Source organism: Bactrocera neohumeralis, chromosome 3 (assembly GCF_024586455.1).
Source record: "Bactrocera neohumeralis isolate Rockhampton chromosome 3, APGP_CSIRO_Bneo_wtdbg2-racon-allhic-juicebox.fasta_v2, whole genome shotgun sequence".
In the NCBI taxonomy this organism is placed as follows: Eukaryota; Metazoa; Arthropoda; class Insecta; order Diptera; family Tephritidae; genus Bactrocera; species Bactrocera neohumeralis.
The window spans coordinates 5,702,675-5,723,016 of NC_065920.1; the positions used below are offsets into that span (position 1 = coordinate 5,702,675).

Consider the following 20,342-nt stretch of genomic DNA (forward strand, 5'->3'; position numbering starts at 1 on the left):
GTTTAAGGTATAAATATATATTTATGAATAGATTAAGCAACTGATTAAGGCATCTGAAAGTCAGCCCCTGTGGGTATGCTATGAATGGCCTAATTTTGCCATTAGCACATTTGCACGCAAGTAAAATGAAACAAACATATTTAAAGTGGTAGGTTTTGCAATAAAAGTTTCATTTTATTTATTTTATTTTTTTATTTTATTCTCTAAATCTGTTTCCTTCTTTCTCTCTATAGTTGGCAAACATGCTAAATAAATTATTAATTTATATAGGTTAATTTTTTTTGTGTAACTTCATTGCTATTCCATGTGTTTTTGCGTAATAATTCAGTAAAATTTTACGCAAAAAATTGAAAATAATAAAGGGCTTACACACACATTCATAAAAACTTACATATCTTGTTGCTTAAATATTTACATACACACAGATACAGCATTAATTTGTGTGGTGCTTTTACATAATTTAAGATCTATGTTTGCTTCCTTATTAGCGCGAGTGTAGCGTTTAGAACACACAAATATGTTATATAAGCAGAGCGGTACGCGTGCGCAGTAGAGTTAACATTACTTATTTGATGCGCAGTATACTGATTTTGTTTTATTTTATTGCAAAGGAAATTGTTATTTCATATTGAACACTTTTTAAAATAAAAATTAAATTTTTTTTATAACTTAAATAAAAAATGTTTAATAAAATTTATTTAATACAATATTTTTAACAAAATTTGTTTTTTATTAAAAAATTTAATTTTTTTAAAGAAATTTTATTTTTTTATAAAAAATAATTAATAAATTAACAAAAATTAATTTTTTTTATAAAAAAAATTAGGTTTTTTAAAATAAAAATTTTGGATTTTATTAAATAAAAATGTGAACTTTTTTTGCATATTAAAAATTTTAAATTTTTGCATTATTGAAATTTTAAAATTTTTTATTTTTGTATGCACTAAATTTTCAATGTCTGCAATTTTTAAAAAAATTTCAAAAATTTTTAGAATTCATTTTTAAATTTAATTAAATAAATTAAACTTTTTCTTACTTTTTTTTACTTTATATTTCAGCGCGTAGTTTTATCTTCTAAAATTTCATTACTTTTTATATTAATTTTTAAAATTTTTTTTACTTAACAATTCCTGTTCATTACTTTGCTGCTTCATTCTACGCTTTTAATGCAACATTTGCCGTTATAAAATTAATCAATTCACTTTGTAGCAATCTCAAGCGCCTCTGCTTCTGCCAAAAACGCTAGCTTGGGAGGGACTTGGGAATAGCAGTTGTTGTACAACTATATATGTTTACAATAATTTTAGTTTTTTTCCTGCGCCTTGTATTGAATACGTTTATGCTAACCAACATTTGGCTGAAAACTACATACATATATACTTAGTTACAGCCACACATACACATATGCATATGTATGAATTTTTGTTTTAGTTTTTCACACTTAAAACTAAATACTTTATTTATTTTAAATTAATTATATTTGTATTTGAAACGTAAACTGCTACGTTTATAACGGTTTATTAATGTAATTAAATTCGAACTTGTGAAAATATAGGATTTCTGTTTAATGTATAAACTATATATATGTATGTATGTGTCTAATTTGTAGTAAGTAATATTTACACTACTTGTATGTGTGGGTGTGAGTATAAGCTAGAGCTGTAACAAACACCGCTACAAACGCTTATAAGTTAAATCACTAGATATCTTTTATCTTTTACTATTTTTGCAATGAGAAATGTTTTGCAAAAACTGCTAAGTTTTTAGAAATTTATGTGCTGTTTTTGTTAAGGATTTTTTATTTTTGTTTTTGCTTTTTATTTTGCAATAAAAGAATGTATTTCAAATTTTCTTTGATTTTTTCTATTTCTTTTTCCACGCTCTTACTATTTTCTCTTAATTTTTCTCATCAAATTTTTTTCATCTTAAGTTTAGTTGTTTAATTAACTTGCTCTTAAACTATTTGCTTCAAGTATATTTATAATTTTTGGTAAACAAAACTCAACTAACACTAATACAATGCTACAAATTGAACTAGTATGCGTAAATACTACATATTTTCAAGCATTTCTTATGCACAGTATAGACTTAACAGCTGAATTACACACACAACTAATACAATAGCTGAATTACACACACAACTAATACAATAGCTATACATACAAACACACTGTTGTAAGAAATACAGACAAACATAAAAAAACTTATACACACTCAAATACATATCACTATTGAGACATAGTAAAATATTATAGCAAAAGAAAATATATAGAAAAAATTATTTCATCGTTAGGTTTATGATAACTTTAAATTAAGCTAATTTTAATTAGTACATTTTATATAATTATTATTTTTTATTTATTTTTTTGCTCAGTATGCACTTTCATAAGGTTTTTCGCTTCAACTGCATATGTTTTGCTGCACTACTTGTGCTTATGTTATGTTATGTAACTTGCTTACTATGGTGAGTGCTTTGGTACTGTAGTGAAAGGGAATTTGGCTGCTTCTGGTTTGAAAATTGTTCGCTTGTGTTGATTTGGGGTGATTAGCTTTGTATGGAGATTTTAATGTTAAAAAAAATTAAAAATAGTTTATGTTTGAAAATTTTTTGAATTATTTGTTAATAATTAACTTTAGTTTTTTTCAAAAAAAAAAAAAATTAAGCAAATTTATGCTTAGCTCACATTAAAAATTTTTAAATTTGAATTTCGAATTTTGGTTTTAAGTAAGGTTAGGACTCTATAGAATTTTCGATAACTACTTGAGATTTTCGAAAAATTTAAATATTTATTTAGACTTATAAAGTGTACTGAAGACTACTTAAAACAGTATTTAATTGGTAGAATAGTAAAAAAACGAATTATTGCCTTCTTTAATCAGCTCCTATCGGAGTTCAGGTCAGCCAGTTTCAGCACATTCCAGCCTCTAAGCGCTTTTTGTTTGAAACTGTTTTTTTTTAATATGGCGAGGTGGGACATGTAGACTACTGCATGTTTCATCCAGATATTTTAACTGAAACCTCATAGTACAATTTTTAGTAAAAATGTCATATATTTTCTAAAATTACAATTTGCTATTTTTTTTTATTCAAAAATGTAATTTTTTTTTCCAAGTTCAGCATTTTTCGAAAAAAATTACGTAAAACTGAAAACACATACTTCTCTATATTTTTCTCTTTCAGATTAAGATCTACTTTTTATTATGTTTGAAATAGCACGAGTCCTTAGAGCTACCGTTGACCTCAGATTCTCTCTTGGAAAAGGTGATTCGGAAAATTGTCGCCATTTTGTATCTAAAAGTCAACAAATATTTCTGCAAAAAACTCAAATACATGTTTGAAAGACCCTAAGAGAAATATACTATCTCTCCTTTCTTACACCAACAATAAATTGTCGAAATTATACCTCTTTTTAGGACTCTACACCGACCTGACTGAAATTTTTTCTTCAAAACATTTTTTCTGAGCCATAAAATATGATATATATTAAATTTGAAATCAACTTTTTTATAAAAGATAGCATAACCATCATTTATAGACAACTGAATGAGAAAAAGTCGCACTAAAAACAACTTAGCAAAATTCTGTAACACCCTAATGTAAATATATAAAAACTTGTTACAAGTTTTTTGAGGTGTTTAATGTTATTTAGCCTGATGTCACAAATAATCAAACCAAACAAATGTAAATTTTCATAAACTCTCCCTTTAACCGCCACTTCAAACTTCAAACAGTTCCCAATATAGTTACATAATACACACAGACGCAGAGCGAAATATGTGCTGTACAATCAATAATTACCTTTAAACAAAACTGTAATTTACGCATTTGCTTTAGCTGTACCGTAAGTGCACGCGTTTGAGCCACAGATAGCAGCACGCGCCGCACCTTCACTACAGCCATACGCACTTTAAGCCATTGCAAGCACATACACAGATACATATGTACATATACTAAATACAACACTGCCATGTGAGCGCACAAAGCTCTCACACGCACTTCGCTTAAACACTTCATTTATCACAAGCGCTTGTCGCCGTCGTCGCTGCTGTTGTTGTTGCGGGCGCCGCCGTCGGCGAAACGACCAGTGTGGGCACATCGCTGGCGGCAAAATAGGTGACATGGCCATTTGGTGTGAACGCGATGCCGTTTGGTGTGCCCTTGGCGGCATTTGCGTGCAGCAGCGCATCACTGGCGCCGTTGCCACCACTAGCCAGATATTGCAAGCTATCAATGTTGCCCAGTTTACCCACAATTTTCGGTATCCGATCACTTTCGGCGCCGCTTGACGTATTGCCAGTGGCGCCATTGCCACTATGTGCCGCATGTTTGTTGTTGTTGTGGTGATGGTGATGATGATGATGCTGATGACTGTGATGGCGATGATGGTGATGGTGATGGTGATGCTGCAGCTGGTTGGGCTGGCTGTCACTGTGATTTTGTTGTTTTTGTAAGCTGGCAGCAGAGCTCGTCACACCACAACTGCTCACTGAGGGTGCACTGCGACTGTAGTAACCGCAACTGCCGCCATTTTGTGTATTCAGCTGTTGCTGCAACTCTTTGGCGCCCTTGAGCGAGGAGGCCTTGCGCATATTGCCGCTGCAGCGCACATATTCACAACTGCGACAACAGTTGCGTGTCGATTTGAGCGTACGCTGATTAAGACTATTCAGATTTGCCGCGATAAGTTTCGCCTGTGTCGTTTTGGCCGGCGAAGTGGGTAGGCTGTCGTCTTCGCCTGTGGGCGGTGGTGTACTCAAACCACTCGAGCCGGAGGAGAAACAGCCATTGGAATGACGCGACGCCTCCACATCCGAGTCGTCGTCATCCGCTTCGATGGCGGCTTCCTCCTCTTCGGCGCACAAGTGCGCGTCGTCTTCATCATTATCATCGTTATCGTTGTTGCAATTGTTAATTTCCTTTGGATTCTTGCTATCACTCTGCTCGTCGATTTCGCACTCGGCGCCTGTTGATATGCCATCGTCGGCGTTGCTGTCACAATTCGTTGTGTTCGTCGTGCCGATCTCATCAGTCAAATCGCTGCGTCCATCCGAAATGCAACCATTCTGCTTGGTCGTGTCTGCGCAGCCATTTGTATTACTGGCTGCATTCTCTTTATTTTGTACTTGTTGCGCCAGCTCGATCCAATGTTCTCGATTCTCCCGTACACCCTCGACCAGTGGCTCCAATTTGTCGGAGAGATCAGCAAAAGCCTGGAGGAGTTAAAGGAAAGCGATATATTCTATTATTGTTCGAAAATTTTTTTAATTACTGGGAGCTCACCTCGTAAATTGGCAAGCAAATGGATTCAATAAAGTTGACTTGCATCATTGGTAATTCATCTTCCTTCTCGCGATTCATGATATCCTGAAAAAATAAAAAAAAATGGAGTAGACATAATAAATAAAGAGTACAAACAAATTTCGATCGAAAAACTCTCGTCCTAGGTCCAAAGTTGGAAGATCAAAATATGAAAACGTCCACAAGTATTGTCATAAAATATAAAAAAAACGTTAGATTTCAATTCAAAAACGTGAGAGAAAGTTCTGTCCTAGTAGAAGAAAACTCTGAACTGATCGAACGGAATTTCTCTGTCACGAGAAAGTACCGGAAGAGAAAGTGGAATCTGGTGAACGGTTTTTTGGCTGATCATTTATTACGCGAAGTTGTTGTTATATTATGCTAAGTCATATGTTATGTTACGGCATATTATGTTGTGTTATGTTATGTTATGTTATGTTATGTTATGTTATGTTATGTTATGTTATGTTATGTTATGTTATGTTATGTTATGTTATGTTATGTTATGTTATGTTATGTTATGTTATGTTATGTTATGTTATAATATGTTATAATATGTTATGTTATGTTATGTTAGGTTAAGTTATGTTACATATGTTGTGTTATGATATGTTATCACTAAATCAGTGATACAATGTCAATTTCTTCAAAAATTTCTTATATGTCAACTCCCGCTTTTAAAGGTATTACAAGTCATTCCCCACAATCTCGAATAATTATCCAACATTTTTTTCATCACCGGTCCCAATACCAATATATAAAAGTATTTAAGATCATCGACACCACTTCGAAAATTATTCTTCTTCTTTCTTTCTTTCAGAAATTTTGATTTAGTGTTTTATATTTTACGACAATCTTCTAGTCAAAACAACTCACAAACAAATATTTTTTAAAGAGAGAAAAAAATATTTAGTTTCATAGAATACTTACAATGGGCATTATGTTCAATTCCTGTTTCTCCATATCGCCCTGTTCGAAGAATTCCGAACTCACCAAATCGGCTACACGCTTCTCAATATCCCACGGCTTTGTAATAGCCGACAAATCACAGACAGTCATGCTCATAGCACGCAGTAAAGCGCGCGGTTCGTCAGCCTCCCAATAGCTCAGGGGCTGCTCCTTCACAGATTGCAGGAAGGGGCCACGCTTTCTAAAAAATAAACACAATTATAATTTTTGGATACATCATGATACAATTATTATTGGAATATATTAGTATTTAATCTACAAAATAATTTTACTTTTATAAAGTAGCTACACACCTAAAATACACCGCCAAATCCGTCGATAATATGGCATCCTCCAAAACGCGTATAACGCGACAGTAATCATCTGATGACAAATTTGCCAGAATCTGGTTTCCAGGACTATTCAAAATCATCAAACACTGATCGAAATGATGATGTTCCATGGTGGAGGTCGAATATAGTTGAGCCAATGGCGAGGAGGCTCTATAAAGATATTAAATCACTGTTAAGACTAGCGCTTTTTATGCTATTATTTCAATGGATACTTACTTAATCTGGAAGGAGTTATTAGTCCCCCGATGATCCAAGTCGTGACACAAGCAACCGATAATCAATGCTAAGCACTCGATCTCACCGAAAATCTTCCACCATTGCGTCGCCTGTCCATTATGGGAAATCTTTGATTAATCAATCAAAAGCAAAAAATAAACATTGGCAATTCAAACTCAAAATTGTAGAAAAGAACTACGCTCTAAAAGAAATGTAGATTTCGTGAAGCGAGAAAAATTGCATGCGAGAAAATACATTGAAGTGAAGCCGGGAAATGTTTAAGGAAACAAAATGTTGGTGTAGAAGAATTTACAAAACTAATTTTTAATAAAATTTCGAGTAAAAAGTTGCAAAAAATCAAAAAAAATGATATATAAGCAAAAATTACAGCAATAAAAAATAAGAAATAAAAAAATAACTAAGAACTAAAAAAAGAGCCAACCGTAACACCGAACCTTTGCCAATTTCATATATTTAAATGTTGAAGTTTTTCTCGTACATACCGTTAGTATGGCGAACATCATTTGTGCCACATTGAAGGCATGTCGCCAATTGTGATAAGTAACATTGCGATAATTCTTCTTGACACTCAGCAGCCAACGGCAAAGCACCTCGTAGTCAATGTGAAAACGCTCGACAAAGTCCAGATCGAGGAACATGCGCAGGCAGGCCTGAAAATATAGGATATTATAGTAAACTATGATTTTATAAAACTAGAGGGAACTAAAAATAAATGTTTTTTTTACATTTTTAATAGCATTATGTGTTTTTTTAACGTTATATGTGAGACTTACCTTCAATGTATCATCGTCTTCAAAGTGTATATCATCAAAGCGAAAATCGTGCAAGCGAAAATGCGCAGCCGATGGCACACGTAAACGCTGAAATGAAATATATAAAATAATTATTACAAGCTTATGAGATTAGATACTGAGAAATTAGATTTTGAGAGATCTTTCTGACTCTCTTTAGTAATAGATACACTATTTCGATGCCGAAGTTCTTTGAAAGGATTGAGAGTTGAATTCATATATGTTTTTAAGGCAGTCTGGTGGCGATCGAGACCTCGTTCTCAACATGAGCTTTAGTTTCGAAATGCTTTAAGTATTAGAATACTGCAGTACGGAAGAAATTAATCTCATCTGAATTTCAACAAAAGATACTTTAAGTAAAATTTTTCCGCATGTTCTTTATAGAGTTTTTTAGACAACCTACCATCATATTATGATCGAAGCAAAAATCGCAAAAAAGGACCAAAATTCTAAGCATTATTCAACTTTTTTTTTAAACGACGTCAGTTTCTCATTTTTTTAAGTTTTTTTCGATCATTTATCATTGTACTGCCAATATCTACCCTTGAGGATTTTTTTAAGTTTCATCCACGGAGAAGGCCGAAACCACTGCAGGAGTGGAGAACATTTTTTAGTGACATCGAAAACAGCGTGAAATTACAAAAATATTCAATTTTTTCTTAAAAAATATACTCTTTAAATTTCAAAAGAACTTATAAAGTAGTTTTTTTTCCTTAATACCCAAAGAACCCATTTTTAAGGCTGTCATAGTAGGTGTGCCGCTTAGATGTGCTCCGCTTAGAAGATCTTATTTATGCTAGTTGTTGTTATTGTTGTTTTGAAAACTCATACTCTAATATTGTGACCCATTAATTTCTTCGGTTAGCCACTTGAAGCAAATTAGTTATACCAAATAATAACTAAAATGTAAAAAAGATGTTGCTAGCCGTTTAATTGCTATCTTATTGCGAAGAACACTAACTTTCATAAAATCTAATAAGCAAATGGATAAGCACGACAGTAATGAGTTCATTTGCATTTAAATGCCTCGAAGGATGTCATCTACGTAACATGTATATGTATACATGTGTATATGAAAACAATATATATGTATATGTGTGTGACTTTGTTTGAAATGTCCGCATTTAAGGAGAAATTCCCAGATAAAAAGCCACAAACTTTTATTTGAAGTATAAGCATAACCAAGTTGGAAAAATGTAGAACTTGAAGATTACATAATTTGTTTAACTGCGCTTGACAGCAGTAAAAGGAATTTGGGTTAAGGAAATAGGTTAGAAATAATAACTAACTGTAACTGTAAAAGCAAGCTAAGTAATTATGTTAAATTGTATATTTTCTATTATATCAAAATAAGTTCATACAAACAAATATGTGCACACAAACATTACATAAGTATACATTGTATACTTATATATTTATATACACCTTACTCATCTACCGCATCTTATGTTCTCACTCTTATCAAAAACGTGAGCTCATTTATTTGTACTCAGCGCAAATTTCGCATGCCAAGCGAACTGCCACGTTACTGCGATGGCTTTAAGTGGCACGTTGTTGCGCCTTGTTGTTGGTGGCACGACAGTCAATCAATTATGTTTATGCTTAAATGGCTTCCGGGCTTCCTTTTATGACTTCGCTTCTGTATATCGCTACCTTTAGTAGCACTCCGTGTGTGTGTGTGTGTGCCTTCAGTTGTACGGTCATATACTGTTTGGTAATTAAAGTGATAGTTATGATTCCCTGGACACATGTCCTTTTAAGTTAATTGCTTTTACACGGAGTTGATATACATTTGTGGCCAAATGCTGCTCGTTATGGAAATGGTAATTATAACAGTACGAGGCAAAGCCAATTGTTTGAGAGCGTCTTTAATATTGAACAGAAAGTTTGTTCAAAAAGTAGAGAAAAAAAGTTCACTCAGCTTTTGGGCATTTAATTAACTGAAATAATTTAATTAACTTATTTTGCTATAGACCGCTCTATGGCATTTATAAACGTTGATATTGCAAAATAGAGGTAAACTGACAGTAATTCTTTGACGATTTCCTCAGCTGAGAACCTTGAGAGTGAGACTACTAGTAATCTGGGGTATAATCCTGGCCGATGTTCTGTATAAAATTATTGCTTAATTCTTGCAAAATGCCATTTACAAATATATATAGTCAGGACGAGGAGCTTCTATAGGACTTAAAAGAGGTTTTAACCTGTTACTTATAATAAGTTCTTCGTGACAATAATATTAACCCTATTATGCATATATAGTTACTTTTCAGAGATAGATATATGTACATATATCTATACTATTACGTAATCAGAATTAAATAATGCGCCTAAATGCAGGCAACAGACAACTCTAAATGAAATTTTTTTATTGAAAACGCTTTTAAATAAAATTGTTGCCTACATCTAGGGGCATTCTCAATTGTAGCTACAATTTTATTTAAAGGCATCTTCAATAAAAATTTCCATAAAATTTCCAAAATTCCTCTATTCGCCTAAATGTAGGCTAGGTAGAATTTCATTTAAAGAAGTCGCTTGCCTACATTTAGACGAATTATTCAATTCTGATTACGTAATATTACACATATTCTATTAGAAATCTTAAAAGCAGCTATTTAGCTATAGAATTTTAGAAATATGAGATGTCTTCTTTCGCACCAAAACTTAGCCAACCGGTATTAATTGTTGTTATTTTTTAGATAGAGTAAAATTCTATGAAAAATAGTTAGAGACATTATATGATGTATGATATAAATAGAAGCATTAGGGTGGGTCGAAAAGCCGATTTTTTCCTTTGGCTAGGTAGGACAACCTCTAAGAAAGTCTCTCCAAGTATGAGCTGCTTTGTCCTCCGCCAAGGAGTTTTCTATTTGTTTCTAAACATCTGATAGAAGAATTCGAATTTCACTTTCAACTGCTTCAAAAAATATCTCGTTTCATATATTTTTAATGAAATTTACTTTTCTACAAGAACAACAACAACAAGAAAAAAGTGATACAATCTGCTTAGATGGAGCATAATTACAAAAATATTCTTTAAATACAGGTAAATGAAAGAATATTTCTAACCTGCACATAGAACCAATAAAAAACCTGCGATACCAACACGACGTACTAAAATATAAATTTCTATTTATTGCGAGCAGAATCATCTCGGACACATTTAATTTGAATCTGCTGCAAAAACCCACATGGAAATGTCAACAAACCGCAACAAGATGATTATAAATGCCAAAGGAATACAAAATACTTGCACACACACACACACAATCAAGTGCATTAGAATATGCAACGTGCTTGTAGCACAATACACTGGTAAACCACATGCAAATATGCATTTGTGTTTCAATCAAATATGGTTATTGAGGTCAAATTGGAAATGTCTTGTACAGCAGCATGGCATTCTATAACATCTTCCCAGCGCGCGATTGACAAGCGAGCCCATGAGTACTGCATTGATATGCAATTACAAACACACTCGCACAAATATCCCAAACACACACACACACATATGTGATGCCGTTACACGTAAACGCGTACACATGTCACTTGCAGTAAGCATGTGCGGCAATAAATTATACCGCAAAAGCTTGAAATTGTCAAAGATAAAATTAATTGCCAGCGCTTTGGCAGCTGACTAACCAATTTGCCACAAACGGAACTGACAAGCCGACAGCACATCAGTTAAAAGCGGTAAGGATACAACATATATGCTTCTAAGCACACACAGACATATTTCCACTTTTGCCTTCTGCATTTAATTGAATTAATTTCAGCACTTATTTTAGACTCACCCTCAATCGATGCGCCTCATCAATCGTTGCCGAGGCGTGATAGCTCAACACCTCCAATGTGACGCTCTGCTTGGCCATCGCCACGATCGCCTTCTCGTACATGTGTGTATTGTGTATGCCCATGCCGCAGAAGATGGCGAAAGCCTCGACGAAGTTCTCGTCGTTTTTGGTAAAGTTCTGTGGCGAGAGATAAATTCAAAAAGCAATATGAGACTATATACTCCATTTAGTTGTTTAGTGTACTCACCAGATCATCAAATTTGTTGATCAGCTGTATGACACCAATTATTTGACCCAGTGAATTTTTGATTGCCATACATAATATGGACTTGTGCTTGAAGTTGCCCTCGATATCGACATTGGCGTCGAAGCGATCATCTTCGTAAGCATTTGGTATGTTCACAGTCTGTGGGAAAGAGAGAAAAAAGAGAGTTGGTAGAAAATATTTTGGTTTGAAATATGTTTTTATATGATACTTTAAATAGAGTTGCCGTTTTCGTATATTATTCTGAATACCAAATATGCTTCACGCGGTTCAAACTTTTCTTTTTTTAATTTCTAAAGAGGTTGCCATTTATTTATTTTAAATTATGGTTTATTATTGTTTCTAAAAAATTAACTAAAAAAGAAAATCGCTAGAATAATAATAAACAATGAACATTAGGGTGGGTAAAAAACTTCACTTATAATGAAACAAAACAAAAAATATATATGTACATATGTATATCGATGTGTCTAAAAGCCTATTTTGCAGAGTACCAAGCGAACAATTTTTTTTTCGACCCACCCTAATGGAAAAATATAAATAAAATATATGTTATAAAAAAAAGGCAAGAGCATAATTTTAAATTTATAATTTTAGAATAAACAATAATAATTAATTTTATTTTCTGACAATTTTCAGTTAAAAATTTTATTATTTATTTAACAGAGTTGACAACTCAGAAATTTATATGAAATTTATACAAAATAATTTGGACGTCTTTTAATATATTATTAGCTTTTTTACAACTTTGAGATAAAAAATCAATTATTAAATTTAGCAAGTTGGCAACCCTGGAACCTTCTTACTGCTATAAATATTTTATTTAAATTTAAAAATTTAATCAATTGTTTGGCAACAATGGTCATGCTGAAGTTCATATTTTTTAAAAATTTTACTAAATTCACATTAACATTTTTGAAGCTTCACCGAAATCTATACCTATATTTCTATAAATTTTAAGTTTTCGTAATAATTTCAAATTAAAGTAATACATATAGAAAAATTAGGTGGCAACCTTGATACTATTTTATATAATTATTTTTATAAATTCTAAGAACGTGTTTTTTAAATAGTTCGTGGAAGCTCAGTTTAACACATTAATGTCTTACTTCTAACGTTTTTAAATACATTTTTTTATTAAATTAATTTTTTTCAATTTAAATTCTTTTTAATTTTAATTTTTTTTTATTATATGCAAAAAAAATTAAAATTTGTCGAATACAAATATAAAATTTATGAAATAAAAAAAATAAATTATTTTAATTAAAAAAAAATTAATTTTGTTAATTAAAAAATAATACTTCCACAAATAAAAAAATTTGCACGGCATACCTTGCCTTTCGTTTAAGTTCATTCATATCTAATCCGCATTTGAATAAAATGAAACGTGATGCAACACCAGTTCACTTACCTCACCAGTTGTGGCCACATAGCCGGTGATGCCCACATTGATGGGGAATCGTGACTCATGCGGACTCGTACGTGACGTATTCTCCTCTTCACTGAGATCATTCGCTTCGAAATCGAACACACGCGAGAAGCTGCCCTTCGAAGCTTCGTGCAACAACAAGATCTGCACACGCTGACACTGTATGAGACTTTGCATGTGTGTTAGTATACGGAATACCATATGCTCAATGGTGCTCTGCTCCTCGAAGATCATACGCGCCAAATCGAGCAAGACCTGATTGCGTTTGATTTCCAGTTGGGATTTCTCGTAAAGTTGAGCGTTACGCAAACCGATGCCGCAGAATTGCAGGTAAGAGGCAAACACCTGAAGAGAGCAGGCAATAAAGAGATATTGTAGAGAAAATAGATGGAGATAGAGAAAGAGATAGGGAAGAGTTAGAGAAATGAAGAGTAAAAACGTGATTTTAACACTGCATTAAATATTCATAAAAGTTAAATTAATATTATTTACTTTTATTAATTCTACTGTGCTAACTACCGTTATAAAAATTTAATTTATTCAAAAACTTCTGAAATTTTTTCGCCTTTGCAAATACTTTTTGACCATAAAACTTAATTGACTACTAAAATCCTCTAACAGCGACAACTACTTCATACAGCAGCGCTCCACTCGCGGCCATGTGACCACGTGTCAGCCAGCGAATGGCAAACTTTTAGTGACGAAATTAAATTTTAAGTGCGACAAAGTTGTTAAAAGAAAGTTGTCTTTTGAGATTTTCCAGCGCCAATAAAAATGAAAACATTACACCATTACACCCATAGACAAATAAGGCGATAAAATTTCTTTGAGGACAAGTTCGCATTTTACACGCGCGTAGCATCGAGCGTTGTGGCCAACAAAGCGCGCAACCAATGAAAGGAATCGACCGGAAAATGGTTAATGTGCTGGAATGTGAAAAGTTCGCAACAATTCGCCCGGAGCATTTGCGGTGGTGCCACCAACAAGTAAAAGGCCATATGCTTGTTGTTATTGTACGCGGCGTATGTATGCATGTGTGTCGTGGAGGAAAATAGCGCATAATAGAATGGTGCACAACAAGTGAGCGCCATAAAAAATTTAAGAGTGTCTGCTGAGAAATTGAAGGCTGTCTATATATGTATATAGTTAACACATACATAAAATCCTCTATGCACCACATAAATTTCAAATTAGTAGTTCTTGAATCGCGGCTGAGTTTAGCACAGTTATTTACTCTCAAGTTGTTTTATGCTCCCGCTTATCCCCCCTTAACCTGGTAAGTTACTTCATATAAAAGTTTATTGCTTATCAGTGCGCGCCTTGCTTACCTTCTCATCGGCCTCAGTGAAGCATTCACCATTTAATTTATTAATGACCTGCGCCACACCGATGACATCGCCCGATGAATCCTTAATGGGCATACAGAGCAGCGCCTTCGTTCGATAGCCGGTTATGCTGTCAATTTCGCCATTGAAGCGCTCATCCTGTGAATGGCAAAAGTGGAAATGAGAGGCAAAGGGTTAGTAGTAAAATAGTAAATATTTTTATAAAATAATGCTTGAACTATAGAGAGATTTTCTTATAAATAATAAGTATAAAGTCATTAAATGTAGGGATTGCTAACGTTGGTTCTTTGTGATACCTAAATATAACTAAACATATGGTTATCATGTCCTGAAGAACCGACGAAGCTTACCGAAAAGGTTAGACCAAGGACACGTCAGTACCCTATAAAATACATATCGCCACCTAAAATCCAAATAATGTAACTTCACTTTTCATGAAGGCTTGCGTGGCATTTTGCCCTTTGTTATACAAAAATTTCAACATATAGCCATTTTCATCATTACTTTCACTCGTTTTTGAACAACTGTAAATTTTTTTCAACTTCCCCAATTTTTTTTTTTTTGGTTCAATGAAGCTTAAAATCTTATCCAACACTATATGGTATGATACAATGTGATTGGTAGCACTGGTGATATACGGCTGCAACGACATCTATTGACAAAATACGAAATGACTTTTTCGACTACCCAATATACTGGTTACCATACACTCATATTGAAACAAAATTAGAGTTTTCGTTATAAAATGGTTTTATATTGGTTATTATATAAAACAACGATTTTTAATTTTCTTTTGATGGTACGTAATTTTTAAATTCCCAGATTTATAAAAAATCAGCATGATGAGCTAAATCGAATCAACTTTGTCCGCATGTCTGTCATAATATAAATAATATGGTCCCTCAGCTTTTGGGACATAGATTTGAAATTCTGTCCCAGTCCTTTTCTTACCAAGAAACTGCTATCGAACTGCTATAGCATATAGCTCTCATATAACCTGAACAATCGAATCCAGTGTTTGTATGGAAAACATTTTCATTGGATGAGAAATTTTCACGAAATTTTCCTTAAAGCATTTTCGAAGACAACAATGCACTCTCGGAAGATATTGTTCAGATCGGACAACTATAGCATCTAGCTGCCATACAAACTGACTGATCAAAGTTCTTCCAATGAATATTTTTTATCGATGAAGAGTAAAATTAAAGTCTCGGTGCAACCGAAGTTAAAACATTTTTTCTTGTTTTTTTCAGCCAGTCAGCCGTCTAGAATAAATGCATTTACTATACTTAACAAGACCCTGCCCTCTTATTAAAAATTACGCCAAGTGACAATATAATTAACGTGTAAAGTGTATAATTGATATCGGTTCATCATTTTCCTGGAATATTCCCCGCATTTAACTCATTTCCTTCCGTAGCAACCGCCGACTTCGGCACACTTTTGTGCATGTGCTTATAGCCAATCAAGAAAGTAAGTAGGTAATCGTCATGCACGGCACAGTGCATTCGGAGAAAAGGCAATTACTCACGCAGTGTAATGTGAAAATGTTGCGGTATTAAAAACAGACACACAAACGCGCATTACATATATGTAGTATATAAGTACAAACGTGGAAATGCAAATGGATGACGCGCTCGACAGTTTCATCATAATCACGAATGAATAGCGGTCGATAACGCTATCAGCGCTGCTTGAGTTTTGAATATTTATAATGTGGTTATATACATATGTATATATAAATATGTAGATATATGCATATAAATTCATATATATATATATATATATATATATAAATATGTGTACGTATTAAAATATTACCACATAGGCATAAGGTCTTAATGCGATATTTGTATTTGCTTTGCTTTCATCATCAGCAGCAACGATTGGCCTTATCAGTGTTTGGTAGAGTGATACATTTTATTATTGCTTGCTTATCATTATTGCTTTTAATAATGCCTACCTATCTATCTATGAATATATCTATTGTATGACTATATGTTTAGTATTCTCACGTTTAGATCCACGTTGTCCCTGCAAGTGTTTGAGATTATTCATAAGAATGATAAAGTGTTGTTGTTAGCGGAGTGTTGACTGTTTGTTCATCAATATTGCACTCGAGTCGTCAAGTAATCAGCATAAGAGCTGATTTCAGATTTCAGCAAAGTTTATAAAAGTGAGAAAATCTACTAAAATTTTATAAGCAGTTATCAAGGCTTTTATAACTGAAGAACTTATATTCGACTCACACAACCTCCGGCTCTCTACGGAGAAAACAGTGCTGCTGCTGCTAATAAATAAGCACATACTCCTCAAAGTAAATATGCAAACGACTACGGATCTTCTTAGGACACAAACAGCAGTAAGCTACCTAGGCGTAAGACTGAACCCCAGACTAACCTTCTGGGTACAAATCCAGCACGCCGCGGGAAAGTCAGCGAAGATCACCTCCTAACTCATCAGACTAATGGCAAATATAGGAGGAGGATCCAGCTAAGAAAAGAGGAAGCTTCTAATGTCGATGACAATCAGCGTTCTATTACTCTGAATGCATCGCACCGCAGCTCTCAAAGTGGCTTCAGCCTACCGAACAGTGTCAGGCGATGCAATATTAGTTATAAGCGATACTTCTGGCGAACGAAGGGAAAAAGCTATGGAAGCTGGGAAATTTGGAGAAGTCATACCCATGTATGCTGAATTAATTCCACTCGTCCCACAATTTAACCCTAAAAATTTCATCCTCCTCACTCATTTCCCTCATTACTTTACAAAGTTACAAACTGCATTTTCTTTTGATGTAAAAGTTTCATTTCTCCAAAACATAATAACACAACACTTATGCGTACATTTTCAAATTTCGGACTTCAGAAGATTAATTGCTAAAAGAACTGACGCCTGAACTCGTTAAGCCAGCTAAGCACTTGCCAAAGCTTAACAATTCAACACATTATATAACATACTTGGACAGTGTTCCGGCCAAAGCAGTGCGCCCAAGAATTGAAAGCAAGAGAAATGTAAAAACTTAAAATCTATCATTAATCTTTCTTGTACGTCTGCTTGTGAAATACTGTAAAATGCGCCGGAAGTGGCCAGCAGTTGAAAATATTTCTTTGCTGAGCCAAAGAGTTGCACGCGCTTTGTTGCTGACAAGTAATGTAAGCCTGTATGTACATTAATGGGAATGTAGTTTGCTGTTGAATTTTATTCCGGTTCCTTACTATGACTTCTAAGTGAAGAAATCAAAAAGTTGGTGCTGACAAATAGTCACTGACCGGAACTTCGAGCTGTTTAAATTTTACTTTGATTCGTAAATCAAAATTGCCGCTCGTATAAATATGATTAATGATGCACATGGTGTCATAACGGAAGTAGCGATAAAAGTACACAAATGCGCACGAAATGCTTAACAATTTTACATATATACGTATATAGTATGAGAGCATAAACATATGTGAGTAAGCAAAACTGAGTTGAAGAGTTATTTATGGGATGAAATTCAACTTTTTAAAGCATATACGTATGTTGTTGTAAAGGCATATTGCGTAGTTTAGAGTTTCGAACTTATTGCAAGTAGAAGTGGGAATAAATTTAGAACTTTCACAAATATATCGATACATACAAGTATATAATGTATAGAATTTCTTGGAGGCTTGGTTGTCAAACCAGCTGTGATAGCAAACTCATGTTTTGACATTTATATTGCATATAGTGCTGAGATTACGCTGTAACAGTTAGTGTCAGTGTGAGCTAACTCATTATTCTCAGATTTAATCACAGTGATCAAACAGCAAAAATTATATCCAAACATTTTTTCTATATTTTCTTTGACAATTTTCTTTGAAAATCTACACCTCCATATACCCTATCCTAAAGTATAAGATCACTATAATAAAACTTAATATAATATTGATTATTAATTTTTTTTAGAATTTAGTTGTTTTGGGAATTTCCTATTGCTTACCTGATATGCATCTGGTATATTAACTGGTTCACCGCTCTCGGCCACATGACCAGCAATGCCCGAACCCCAAGCAACGCGTACTTCCTCTTGCTGTTCCATTTCTTCCACGGTGCTGCGTGGACAAACGTCGAACAATTTAGATACGAGACATCTAAAGGCAAAATTATGAAAGCGAAAAATTACAAAATAAATAACTTGAAGTTATATTTATAAATAAATTGTACAATAATGAGTTTCGTTCGTTTGCGTTATTACAAAAATGGTGTAAGAAAAGCTAATATTTGTTGATTCTTTGAGCTTTTAAGAAAAGTTTAATTTTTTGTACAAATTAATTAACAAATTGAACTATTCCGAGTAAATCAATAAAATATTAAAACAAAACGGGAAAACTAGCAAAAATATCAAAAAACAGAAAAAAAGGACAAATAAGAGATTAAAAATTAAGAAAAATTAAGAAAAATTAAAAAAAGTTCAAAATTATAACTTAAGAAAAAAAACTAGGAATTTAATTAATAAAAATTGACAACGTAATTATTAAAAATTAAAGACAAATAAATTAATATTAAGTACGAAAAGTAAACAATAAAAAATGTTAAAAATTAAAAGAAAATTAGGAAACTTAAGAAAAAATTAAAATTAAGAAATAAATTAATAAAAATTAAGAAAATTAAAAAAAAATAAAAATTAAGAGAAAAAACAAATAAAAAAATGTTAAAATAAAAAAATTAAAATTAAGAAACTTAAGAAAAAAAATTAAAAATTAAGAATTTAATAAATCAAGATTAAAAAATTTAGAAAAAATAAATAAAATTAGAATTATTTTTTGCCAAATAAATAAAAAATAAATAAATTTGATATAAAAAATTTTTTGTAAAATTTCAAAAAATACTCTTATTTTAATTTATTGAGATTAAACCTGATAATAATATTTATAAATAAAATTAATAAAATAAATATATTCAAAATGCATATGTACATTTTTTTCTAGAACATTTTTAGATAGACATTTTTGAGATAAAACAATTTGAAAAAAAAAACAAGTTTGTTAATAGCAAAAATATTATCAAAATAAATTAAAATAATTAAAAAAAGGAAGATATTTTTTTTTGCTACTACAAAAATATATGAGAAATTAAATAAAATATATGCTGCTAAATTAATATATGATAATTTAAATTTAAAGAAATTCAAAAATTGCACAGCCACACATCTTTCAATATATACTAATGGATTTAGAAAAAAAAGACACAAAAAAACATTAAAAAACTATTATTCAGTTAAGGTATTTTTAAATTGTCAAATTGTTTAAAGGATATGTATGAAATAGTACACTTTTCTTTTAAATTTAGCGCAGTTTATGTTTTTTTTTATTAAAACAAAAAAATTAAAAAATAATAATAACAATAGTAGTTTAGGTAAAAAAAATTTATGTAAAAAAAGGCACTAGAAAAAATCGAAAAATTTTATAAACAAAAATTGTTTTAGCTAAAAACTGACAATTTTGTATTTTTATTTATTTTTTTTTTTTTTGTTTTTCAATTTCAAAAAAGTCTTACACATAATATTTTTAATTATCAAACACAACAATATCCACACAGTCTTTCTGTTTACTCACTTCTTTGGTCCATCATTTGCGGTATTGCAACGGCCCTGCACCAGAAACAATGAGCCACGGTCTGCATTCAGCAAAATTGATACATTCTGCAGGATTTTATGGCACAATGTACGCACTTCCAGTTCGTTGCAGATATCCTTTACCTAATGCGCATTGTTTTTGCAAATTAAACAACAACGTGGTTGAGGCAAAACACGTACACACACACACATGAGGAGGGAAGTATTTCAATGCATTTTAAATAGTTGTTTTGTTGCCATTGTCGGTATGGTGTCCATTGTGTTGATAAGCAACAATGGCGTTG

The 20,342-nt window shown here is 32.5% G+C and overlaps 1 protein-coding gene across 6 annotated transcripts in view; it reads right to left on the reverse strand.

The window, feature by feature from the left end:
- Positions 1 to 139: 139 nt before the first annotated feature.
- Positions 140 to 20,342, reverse strand: part of LOC126753198 (dual 3',5'-cyclic-AMP and -GMP phosphodiesterase 11) — a 171,862-nt gene continuing 151,659 nt past the window's right edge. For 5 of the 6 annotated variants that reach the window (XM_050464442.1, XM_050464441.1, XM_050464443.1 and 2 more), the window contains 13 exons: positions 20,039 to 20,181; positions 18,424 to 18,574; positions 14,445 to 14,600; positions 13,099 to 13,461; positions 11,670 to 11,828; positions 11,423 to 11,599; positions 7,611 to 7,697; positions 7,320 to 7,487; positions 6,817 to 6,944; positions 6,562 to 6,750; positions 6,230 to 6,449; positions 5,282 to 5,365; positions 140 to 5,211 (listed from right to left, as the gene is read on the reverse strand). In XM_050464442.1, the coding sequence (XP_050320399.1) occupies positions 4,012 to 5,211; positions 5,282 to 5,365; positions 6,230 to 6,449; positions 6,562 to 6,750; positions 6,817 to 6,944; positions 7,320 to 7,487; positions 7,611 to 7,697; positions 11,423 to 11,599; positions 11,670 to 11,828; positions 13,099 to 13,461; positions 14,445 to 14,600; positions 18,424 to 18,574; positions 20,039 to 20,181 (3,225 nt within the window). In that variant the 3' untranslated portion in view covers positions 140 to 4,011. The remainder of the gene's footprint in view (positions 5,212 to 5,281; positions 5,366 to 6,229; positions 6,450 to 6,561; positions 6,751 to 6,816; positions 6,945 to 7,319; positions 7,488 to 7,610; positions 7,698 to 11,422; positions 11,600 to 11,669; positions 11,829 to 13,098; positions 13,462 to 14,444; positions 14,601 to 18,423; positions 18,575 to 20,038; positions 20,182 to 20,342) is intronic. The other variant, XM_050464440.1, reaches the window with a different exon arrangement.